The 12402-nt window shown below is 32.5% G+C and overlaps 1 protein-coding gene across 3 annotated transcripts in view; it reads right to left on the reverse strand.

Annotated features, from left to right (window-relative positions):
• Nucleotides 1-472: 472 nt before the first annotated feature.
• MDGA2 (MAM domain containing glycosylphosphatidylinositol anchor 2) overlaps nt 473-12402 on the reverse strand; it is an 863364-nt gene continuing 851434 nt past the window's right edge. For all 3 annotated transcript variants that reach the window (XM_032244515.1, XM_032244514.1, XM_032244516.1), the window contains 2 exons: nt 6843-6948; nt 473-3576 (listed from right to left, as the gene is read on the reverse strand). In XM_032244515.1, coding sequence (XP_032100406.1) covers nt 3488-3576; nt 6843-6948 — 195 coding nt within the window. In that variant the 3' untranslated portion in view covers nt 473-3487. The remainder of the gene's footprint in view (nt 3577-6842; nt 6949-12402) is intronic.

Consider the following 12402-nt stretch of genomic DNA (forward strand, 5'->3'; position numbering starts at 1 on the left):
TTTGGCACTTCTGGCAATGTTAGTGACTTTAGTGAATTTGATTATGTCTATGATGCATTTTATATATCACTACAAAGAAATGCTGCCAATTGCAATTAAAATAGGCCCAATTGCAGAGATGTGAGCATGTAGAGAGACAAGCATTCTTGAACTGATGAAATAGAATAATGCTTCTAATTAATTGGGATGAATTACTGGCAATAAGAGATTACATGGTATATTCATTCTTCCAGAACATTAAAAACTCCATTGCCTGGTTCCTTTCCTTAAAAGAACAAAAAATATTGGTATCAATTAGACTTTAAATATGTTATCAAAATGGAAAAGGAAAAATATGTTGGTGAGTTCAGTTCATAATAAATACAAAAAATATTAGGAAAAGGAAGGTAGTTGCTAAGGGTGTTTTAAAAGTTTCATTATTTTTACTAATATTAAAGAAGAGGCTACTTAACAAAATTTACATTTCACTGATCCCAATCTTTTTAAATTTCTACATTTTTATCCATTTACTTTCAATTAAAGCAACTGAACATAAGAGCTGAAGTGAAAAACGTTGATTCAAATTGTTTGTTGGTTTACATGAATAATCCAGAACCCACTTGAGATATACATTTTATTACCATCTCAATAAGTCTGATTGCTTCGCACTTCTGATTGCCCCTTTGTTCTTCACATTCATCTACAGCTTTTTAAAAAATTTAAGCAAAATTAATTTGTGAAGTACCAGCCAGTTCTCATCAACTTCTGAAGCATTGTATATTCTTAACTGTTTGAGAGGGTGGGAAAGATTTTAGTGTTTTATAAATGCTTAGTAGTAGGATTGAAACTTTTTCTTATAGTAGTTTCTTTGTGCATAATTATTTAGGGTAATAGGACATTTGACTCTTTACCTGAAAATGATATATGTATATTCAAATATTCTGAATATAGACTTTTTAAATTTATTTTTATGTTTTATTGCAAAAGCCTCACTGAAATCAACTTAAAGATCAGGGAAGAGGGCATTGAGTTAAGATTCTCCTTTTAGATCGAAAACATTTTCATTGCTATTATTGGGAATGAAAGTGAAGAAAATCAATTAAAAAGGGTGATCTACTGATAAGGGAAAGTGGAGAAAAGGGGCTAGTTGCCAAAAAATGGAAGTCAAGGTGAAGGGAAATTTTGTAAATAGTAAAATAAATGCTCCAGATATCGTTTACTTGAATCTCTTTGGTCTGATAAAGTACATAGGTAACAGTGAAACTCTGAAAAAATTTTAATATGCCTAATTCATTCAAATAAGTTATGAAACTCATTTGTTTATCATGTTTAATTTAAAATACTTGATTCAGATCAATTCCAACACTACCTAAATTCAAACAGGTCCCCTTTTGAACTGACTTAAAATAGACATTACATTCTAGGTTCATATATATTTCATATTTTACCTTCAAAGGTTTAACTGTTTTGTTGTTGTTGTTGTTGTTGTTTTGCATGTATTACAAATATAGGAGAGTGCATTAGGGAGTTCCTATTAAAATTTCTTTCTGCAGACATTAAGGTATGTGGAGCACTGAAGATTTATCCCATGGTAACCAATAAATTGTATAACTAATTTCATTTTAGTGATAAGTGAACATTGCTCAACAAACACACATACTGCTTGTCAAACCTTACCTGGAAAGAGGCTTTATTGAACATAGCTGTAAAATTATACTTTAAATTGAATTACTGAATTTGCACAAACATTTCTACAGAATTGTTTTAAAAAATCAAGCTTTGTCATTTTCTACTACATTTTGTTGTGCTTTTATATTAATATTTGCAAATGTTATAATTTAATACTTATATTCCAATTACTTGCATAATCAGCTTTTTTTAATCCTGGGGTGTTGAAAGAACATGTAATAGTAATACTCTTCTTAGACAAAAGTCTTTTTAAATGAAGTTAAAAGCTGAGATAATTTAAGGAAAAGGATCTTCAAATTTTCATAACCAACAGGTTTAAGTGAAATTTACAATGCATTGGAAAACTGGCTGGTTAAAGATATGATTTGTCCTCAGGTAGCTCAAAATCATTTTTACAGGTTTTTGTTTTTTTGTAAAAGTGTTTTTTAATCTTGGTAAAATAATAAAATAATATTTCACAATTTGCACAGAGTCTGACTATAGGGCAGAGGCATATTACCCTCAGAGTTTAGAATAAAGCCAGATTTTTCAGGCCCAGTTCCACTGTAGAGTTAGTATGCGCTGCAATCCCAAACATTTCCTTGTTCCCTCTAAAGCTAGGGCCAATTTCATTTCAAATAGAGGTTAGAGTAAAAAAAATCACTTCTGTGTTTTACCACCTTCTGCACTAAGTATTCTTAATAAACTTTTGCTCTGGTTGACCCATTTAAAAACCTGGAAGAAAAAAAGTGTTGCTCCATGTCTGGTCTCAATGGAAGTAATTTTCTAATGGACAATAAGCCGAAAGGCCATGGCTGTCTAGGAGGTTAAACAACAAATATCTTGTCTGCATGGGCTTACGCAGCAGCTTCGGTCCTTTTTTCTTCAGAAGCGGCTTTGTTGTCTTGCCTGTAATTTGCACATTTAGACTCTGTAGTTTGTTTATAAAATAGTTTTACACAAACCACTCTTAGCAGTGCAAGCTTCTGAGTTGAAAATTATTCAGGCTTGTTTCATTGAAGGCACTTGGTTTCCATGGCAATTTATAAAAGATGGTGGTTTGGTTTCTTCATTGGAACAGATGACGTAGTTTGGGTGTTCAAGTGGCCGCAAGCAAACTCCGATAAGCCTGTGTAATATGTAAGCCCAGGTTTACCATCCTGGATAGTAGTGCATGCAAAAAGAGACAGCATACAGTTATCTAGCTTAGCCATGGGAGAAAAATAATAATAATAATAAAGGTGGGATGGGGATAAGGTGGGGAGGAACATGAATGCTTTAAATAATTCTGAGTTCGGGTTATTTTCAAGGAAGGGTAACAGCCAAAGGTAAAAGGGCCTACATTTATTTAATTCTCTATGAAAACCTTCTTGAAAGGAAAATAAATGCCAGCTCTTCACGTACCCTGTTTACAGTGAGGTTTTTGTTGGCAGGCCATTAGGTTTCCATGGTAACAAGCAAACTATTCATTTGAAACAAAACCAGCCATGACTTTGTGCTTTGACAAGGATTTCTATAGCTCTTTTTTTTTCTTATTTTCTTTTTTTTTTTTTTTCCAGAGTTCAACCAGATGACGCTGTAATCTTTTTAGCCACAAAAGCACCTGAAGGTCTCTTCTCTACTCAGGTCAAGATTATCTTTTATGTTTAGGTTGGAATAAGTTATACTTCCATGATGTCTTTTTATCCCCAGTGCTTAAAAAATTTGTTTTTATTGTTTTATTTGAGTCAGTAGTCAGTGGAGGAATCTTTGGTAGTTTGTTTGTTCAATGTCCATTTACAAAGACTCTTTCTTCATGCCAGTGCCTGGTGAATCTTTTATAGCCTCTGCCTGGATAAGGTCACCTTCGAGGACTTAAGATAGAGACGAGGACGATAATGGGAAAAAGCCATATATGAACCAAAATCCCAACAGCACCATCAACAGAATCTAAAAATAAGGAAAATAAAGGCAAAAAAAGAGGAATAAGCATTCCGCATAGCTACTAACACAGCCTTGATGAATAATAAAACAAGTATATGACAACATTTCAGGAAGATATTTATTTTTATTTTGTTTTGTTTATCAGCTTCATTGCTAAGGGAAGTGAAAAGGAAAATGAATATATGGTAAGGCACTTGATAAAAAGATTACAGATTTAGAATTAATATAATATGCTATGAAAACTTGTTCATAAGATATTCACTTAGGTTTGTGGTTGAGCTCAATCTTAGTTCTGCTAGGCATAGGAAAGCAGAAAAATGGAGAAAATTCTCAGAAATCTTCAAAAAGTGAGGTTTTTTTGTTTGTTTGTTTGTTTTTTCAAACTTCCAGAAGTGGATAAACTTGAATACTGACAGAAAATCTCTCTAAATGAAAACTAGAAAGGGATAGTTATGTGTACAGAAATTAAAAATTGCACCTAGTAGATTATCCATATTTAGATCAGTCTGTTATCTATAAATTGTGCACGTCATTTTTTCTTTAGTTTAACTTTTAGAGGCACTATGAAGACTATTCTAACTAAAAAAATTCCTTCCACCCATCTGCCTGGAAAGTCCTACCGTAATTGGGATTTCTGTTAAAGCCTGGTGTCCAGGTGATGCCTCTTAGAATGCATGCCTTACCGAGGAGGGGTAACACGGGCATAATTCATTAACCTAGCTAAAATTGCAAAATGGCTTGCATCTAGAGGAGAGTTGAGTTTGGAAATAAAGACATACAATCATATCTGGATGGTGTGGGACACGGTACCATTTATTGCCTGGAAAGAACTGGTAGCGTAAGAAATCAGGAAGAGACTTTCAGACTTCAGGCTTGTCTATACTTAGAATATAACATTCATTTAATAATCATTAATCAAATGCCCATCATCAGAATGAACTTAATAAGTGGTCATTAAATGACACAAATGTAACAGAAAAATTTCTCATACCAAATAGATTATTTTAATTCAATTAAGATTATTTCCCCTGATTTACAGATTTTAAAGAAAAATGCCCCCAGTATATATAGGGGATATTTTCATATTTAAAACTGCCACACATTTCTTAAACTTGCTAGTTTAACAGAAAAAGAACTAATTATAAAAATGTTCTATTGTAATCCCTATGGGCTTTCACAGCATTTAACTATGGCTACTTTTATCGGTTATACTTTCTTTCTGCCCAAGGGAGTAAATAATTCCCTTTGCTTTCCTCCTTTGAAAAGTTTAAATCAATTAATTGAATGTATTTATAATATTTGTGCTTACATTATGAAAATGTAAAATTTCTGTATAAAGTTGTAACTACCTTCAGTTAATAAAATGTTAATGCCACTCAGTCACACTATGAAATTCAAAAGAAATCCCGTTCTCCTTTGAGGGGAATGCATGTTTTCCTATGCATTAGAAAAACTTTGTTCTTTTGAGCATAGCTACTGGCTTTCTAAAGCAGAACTAGACAGATACAGGGATACATTTTTACTAAATATGTTCTTTGAAATACTAAATTTAATGACAAGATACTATGAGCAAAATGGCTCATTGTTATATGCAATTTTAGTTTTTGTCTTTTGACAATACTTAAGAATTGAGTCAATTCAGTTCATATGAGCAATCAGTGAATAGTTGTATAAATTTGACTTTCAACATCTATACTGATATAGTTTCTCACCAAATACAGTAAATTAACAAAGACTGATTTGCTCTACACTTTTACAACATAGATTTTCATGCTTTTGTATGTGCTAAATAATTGATGAGTAATTTGTGTAAATTTAGTTTGCTTACTTTCTCTATACATGACCACAAAATGAAAGATTCCAGATGAGTATAAGATAATCCTTCAATTGCAGTCATTTTAACAGGAATGATTTTAATTTCATAGATTCAAATGTGAAATATGGAGATGAGGATTTTAAGCAGCAACTAAACACACAATTCTAAATCTTTATGCATTATTTATCATGTTTTATTTATATCCCTTCTATTATAAAATGAGACAGTGATTAAAAAATAAAATTAAAGATATCATTAAGCCATAATATTCAAAAAACGGGTATAAAGTGAAAAATTATTAAACAAGCTTGTGGTGCAGATAGGAGAGTTTACCAGAAATATTAGGGCTACTTCATTACTTAATATATATATTGAAGCTCTTTACAATGCTGAATTTGTTAAAATGGTTAGCAAAAGGACGGGCACGGTGGCTCATGCCTATAATCACCTGAAGTCAGGAGTTCCAGACCAGCCCGGACAACCTGGTGAAACCCAGTCTCTACTAAAAATACAAAAAATTAGCCAGGCGTGGTGGCAGGTGCTTGTAATCCCAGCTACTTATGAGGCTGAGGCAGAAGAATTGCTTGAACCTGGGAGGCAGAGATTGCTGAGTGAGCAGAGGTTGTGCCTTGCACTCCAGCCTGGGCAACAAGAACAAAATTCCGTCTCAAAAAAAAAAAAGTTGGCAAAGTTAGATTTAGAAAATATATTCACAAACTGAAGGAATAAAACCATCTATGCTGATATGGTAAGGCTTTGTGTCCTCACACAAATCTCATCTTGAAATATAATTCCCATAAGCCCCATGTGCTAAGGAAGAGGCCAGGTGGAGGTAATTGAATCATCAGGGCGGTTCCCCCAGCCTGTCCTCGTGATAGTGAATTTTCACGAGATCCGAAGGTTTTATAAGGGGTTCTTCCCCATTCTATCAGCAATTCTCATTGCCGCTCTTGGGAAGGAGGTATCTTGCTTCCATTTCACCTTCAGTCATGATTGTGAGTTGCCTGAAGCCTTCCCAGCCATGCAGGAACTGTGAGTCAAATAATCTCTTTTTTTTTATAAACTACTGGTCTCGGGTGTTTCTTTATAGCAGAACGAAGATGGACTAATTCAATTTACAATGTAAATATGTGCGAAGTATATAGATTTATCACATATTTTAATGAAAGTTTTTAAATCTAGAACAAATAATATCAAAGTGTTTTAAAATCATAATTAAAAATCAGTGTACTTGCTTTACATAGCTCGAAATTAAAATCTCACCTCTGTTTTATCTCAGGCAAAATATGTCTACAATTGACTTTAATACTTTAAAAATAACTGAAAAAACCTAAGAGTGTTAGATATAAGAAATTTTAAAATCAACTAAAAATAACTTAAAATTTAATTAAATGTTAATTTAACAGTAATGTTACTTTAACATTACATCAAACCAATCTCAAACAAAGATACTTACTCTTAGTTGCTAGGTCTTGTTTTGCACATTCTCCTTCTGCAATTGATACATCATCAATAGCAATGTCACCTTCTATTCCAGGACCTCGGATACCTTCAAAAATGAGCTACAAATATGAATGAAACAAACCTAAATGTAGAGCTTTGATTTTTCAGATAAATTTCTTTTGAGAAATCAAGGTGACAAAAGTAAACTTGTCAATAATCCTGGCATCTTTTATATTTGATGGCTTTCAAAATTAAAAATTGCAAAAACATAAACTTTTATCCCCAAACCAATAATTGAATCTTCCTTGCATAGCATTAATTTTTCACATCAAAAGCTCTGTGTTGGTTTTAAATTAAATCTAAATTTAATTAAATAATACAATAAAAACTGACTACACATCCTCTTTTAATTTTTAAGGATAAGGAAAATGTTTTATTTCAAAAGTCTTTCTCTGAAATAGATTATTTCCAATTTTATATAAACATAACTCATAACGTTAGTTTCATATAAATACTTTAAAAAATGAATCAATTCTGGGTTCTTTACAACAGTAATGTGTTTATTGAAGCCCAGAACAAAGTTGTATCATCTCTGAAATTGATTTCTCACAAATAGATTGAATATGTTCCTCACATTCCCTTGTTGACTTTAAAATTTACCTCCAGCATTTCACTGCTGATACTCTATTTTTTAAACTTGAAGATATGTATCAGTATATTTATGTGGGATATCTCATGGTATACCTTTGAATTTATGGTGCCTATAACAATGATGGTCACTGAGGCTCAGTGCATGAATATTGAAAGAATAAATGAATAAAATCAGATCATTTATTACGAAATCCTCAATACAAGGAAAATAGAATGACAATTAGCAAATTTATATTTTTTATTTTTACAGAAACAAGACTCTATGAGAATTTTCTCTATAACTCCCAAATTATTCCTTGCTTTCAGCAAAATTTTTTAATCCTTTTGAATACTATGAGGCAATTCATGCATTTAGTGGTGGGTGTATAGTTCTAGAAAAATACTTACATGTTAAAAGGAAATACCTACTGTGGTCTTTCCAAAGAATAGTTTAATAAAGAGCTGCTTCTAACATTAAGCTGGTAATGTGCACTATTAATGACATTTCTAGAATTATTTCATCACAACAAAATTGACAAAATTTATTTTTATCAATGCCAAAGTTTTTGTTTTTGTTTTTATTTTAAAACAAATCATCAAAGGCAAATCGGAGTTATTCCTGAACTTTTCAAGGCTGCTGTCCTGGGAAAGCCATAGTTTAATTAGAATGATTTTGAGAAAAGCTGGGCTACTTTTTAGAAATTGATCCAGTGTTCTTTGATATGCTCTCATAATTTTATCAATGGATATCTCCAGGTGGTAAGCAGAGGCATCAGCTGTCAACTTTTGTATTGAGACCCTGTCCCTCATTAAATGTAGTTCATCAAAGAATAACTTTCATGATTTGATAGCACAGAAAAATTTGAGCAGTTCTTACTGATAATATGATAAATGTGGAGTTTCCTGCTTAACTATGTTAAGAGAAGCATGTTCATAAAGATTATCTAAAGCCGTCTCTTTAAAAAACATTTAAAATGGTCTGTGTCTCTGAAGCCAAAACAGACTGGCAGCTGGAGTTCAAATATTTAGAACCAAGTTAGCAGTTTAAGAAATTCTCAGTCCTCGGATAGAACGGGAAATTAAGTATTATTTTGGCTGCTTGCAAATGATGACTTGCATTTGAGATAGGATGGCGTCTGGGAAGTAACTGGGAAGTGGCTTTAAAAAGTCTCAAGACTTTTAAACAGTACTTTATTTAAAAGGCCTATGAGAAAAGATTTAGGAAAAACATTTGAGAGAATTGAATGTGGAGAAAGGGAAGTCATACCTTATAGTCGTTATGAACAAGTCCTATTATGAACAAGGCCGAGGTGACTACATTTCAAATAATTATTATTCATACTTATTTAGAGCACAGTGTTCTTTAAGGTCTTTATAAATTGTCTCTATGAGCAAACTACCTGTGAGAAAATATTCCCTTTTTCCAAACAGTAGGTTTTTAAGTCTTGGGGTATATTTTCCTTCTTTGATATGTGTTCCTGACCTGATAGTCAGTGTTAGAGCACATCAATAGTTAATATTTAATACTGCCTGTAGCGTACAATACAGGCTTTACAATGTAGAAATGGGAAACATCGGGGGCTTGCATTCTCATGTGCTTTATGTGAGGAAGTGAGATGTGGGTTAAAATACTCTGCACCTGCTCGCACTTGAAATTTACACAGATGAAGCTGAAGTCAAATTTCTTTTATTAGGAAGGATGTTTGAAAAACATCCAAAATGTTCTGTATCACTGAAGCCAAAACAAAATGGCAGTGCATGGATTTCCTATCTTAGCAATGTAAAGGTACAAAGTTTGAAGAAACTATCTATACTTACTCAAGGTACACAGGTGCTTTTGCTTAGTAAGTTATTATTACTTCCAGGCAGGAGTCGAATAAAATGGTGAGATTTCATTAAAAATCAAAACCACATGTCATCAAAGTCATTCCTGAATTTTTCAAAGCTGCTGTTCTGGGAAACCGATAGTTTAATTACAACGATCCTGCTATTACTGAAAGCATTTCAAAACTTACTCTGCTACTGCCTTTAAAGGATTAAACAATCCTTTTTTCATTTCTTTTTTCATTCTGTCTTCCTGCCTCCCTGTGCAGCTTGGTCAAAATCAAAAGATTGGACCTAGGCTTGTGCTAAAAAAAAAAAAAAGGTCCCAGAGCAGTGAAATTGTGAAAGATAGACCTTTTTGTAGTGAGATTGAGAGAATGTGTGGGGAAACCATCTGTAGTAAACATCAGGAAGCAGATTGACTAATGCAATTTAATATGTGTGCTACCTACCTACTGGCAATATGTTGACTCTAAGTCTGTGGTCTGCTGAACAGCAAAATTAGAAATCAACAAAAATCAAAGTCTCATGTGTCCAGAGGGCCTCCTATACTTAGAACATTACCTTATATGAATATTTCATCCCTTGGTGATAACAAATAAATGAAGTGGTACAGTAAAAACAAGTAGGCTGATTTGCAAATATATTTACATTTACTATTATTGATAATACATTTTGTCATTGATAAAGGAAGGTAATTTCTTTAAGCACAGCAGGAATTTTAGATATTGTGTGTAAATAAAGTAGTAAATTAGTAGTTATTGGTATAAAATTCTAGCAATAAAACTCAGTACAGTCATAATTTGTATTTTTAATATTTATTTATAATCTTGTGATGATAAAGAATCTACTTCGATAGGCCAGATAAATATTGCAGTCTTCCACAGGGTCCTTTTTGAACAGAAAGAAAGAGAAAGGTCCTGTGCAACATGTTTGTTTCCTTTTAATTTCTACAGTTTTGCCATTAGGAAGATACAGATTATTTTTTAACTGGTTGACTTTCATAAAGAAATATTTACTGCATTTTTAAATTATATTTTAATTTCTGGGGTGCCTGTGCAGAGTGTGAGCTGTCATCTATATTAGGTATTTGTCCTAATGCTATCCATCTTGTAGTCCTCCACCCCTCTTCTAGCCCTCTCCTAGTCCCCCACCCCTGACAGGCCCCAGTGTGTATTGTTCCCCTCCCTGTGTCCATGGGTTCTCATTGCTGAACACCCACTTATGAGTGAGAACATGTGGTGTTTGGTTTTCTGTTCTTGTGTCAGTTTACTGAGAACAGTGGTTTCCAGCTTCATTCATGTCCCTGCAAAGGACATGAACTCATCCTAGTTTATGGCTGTATAGTATTCGATGGTGTGTATGTGCCACATTTTCTTTGTGCAGTCTGTCATTGATGGGCATTTGGGTTGGTTCCAAGTCTTTACTATTGTGAACAGTGCCAGAGCAAACATATGTGTGCATGTGTTTTTATAATAGAATGATTTATAATCCTTTGGGTATATATGATATATAATCCTTTGGGCATTGTTTTATTTATCCTCTGAGTTCTTGACTACACTTATATTTCTAAATTATTGTAATTAAGTTTTATAAATTTGAACAGATTCATAAATGACTTCTAGACTAAGATCTAGACAGAGCATGTTTTACTTGACAGTGTTTTTGTGTGAGTTAGATTACACAAATATGATGTGTAGATATTAAATTTAAATAAGTGCCTTACCCAAACTTTTAAGCATTCGTAAAAGTAAGCCTTTGATTTTTCTAGAATATAAAGATGAAAAATTATAACAGTCCATTAAAATATGATATATTTTGCCAAAGAGGATACACAACAACAAAAATGTTAATTATATTTTTTAGGAGAATGAAGACTCCCAAGTTAAAAAGGTTAAATTGTCATATTTTCGTGAATTTCCATCATTATTTTGACTACTGTTACATTATAGAGATAAAACCATTTTCCTTTCCTCTTCAGTACTTCTGAAATGCATTTGGTTTAACCGACTTGAATAAGAAATTAACAGTATCTAGATACCCCTGGAGAAAATGTTAAACTTTAAGTCTACTAAAAGAGAGATAAAACCTCTTCCGTTATGTAAAACCTCTTCCCTCACACAACAGGAACATTATTTTAAATTATTTTCCTTAACTGAAATGATGAGTTTAAAATGGAAATGTTTTCACAGTGTGTTCACGCAACTCAGCAAACTTAACATATAAAAAATACCATGTAATCAGAAAATTAATTTTTGGTGAGTAAATTAAAAAGGGAATTTTAAAAAAGTATGTGGATTTATATATTAGAATTATACCTGACAAAACTGTTTCAATTCATCAATGACAGTTTCTTACACGCATAATGCTTTAAAGCATATAAATATAAATGTCAAAATAAAGATATAGATGATGCTATAAAAGTATGTTCAAATGCAATTTCTCAGCAAGAAAAGAGTTACATGGATCACTATGAGTAAAAGTAGATGGGAGAATTAAACAATATAATGCACCTCTGATGATTTGCCTTCATTATTAATGGTGACTTTTGCAAATATTTACAACGTATTTTCTTTCTGACAAAAGACACATCAGTTCTAATCATTAATGCTAAGGCAAATGTAAAACTCTAAGACTGCATTTTGAAAATTGACAGTATATTTCACTTTGAAAAACTTCAGTATATAAATATTTTTAAAATAACCATTAGTGTTAATAATGTTACCTTTATTTTATTAGTTGTTTAGCAAACAATTGAAATATCCTCAACCTTTATAAAACAAGCTTGGAGACAACATAACAGATCTAGTGGATAGCGTTGGCTTTTTCCCTGGGGGACCTACCTAAATATGAACAGTGAGTTTAACTTCACAAAACTCTGCCAGTTCAACTTGTGGGACAAATGTCAATTGGTTGTCAAAATTTCTAGTATTAAATAGTACCATGAGATTTGACTGTTGGGAAAGACAAAGAAATGCATCAACTCGTGAGCTGCAATTGGTAAATATTTTCAGTGGTTAACTCAGAAGCCTCCATTGTGTCTGTATAATTACCCTGGAATTTGGCTTAGAATGGCAGATATGCTATATAAGCATATAATGTCTACTAATGAGGACAAT

The sequence above is a fragment of the Sapajus apella genome, unplaced genomic scaffold (assembly GCF_009761245.1).
Source record: "Sapajus apella isolate SASKATOON/1434 unplaced genomic scaffold, GSC_monkey_1.0 scaffold55, whole genome shotgun sequence".
Classification (NCBI taxonomy): Eukaryota; Metazoa; Chordata; class Mammalia; order Primates; family Cebidae; genus Sapajus; species Sapajus apella.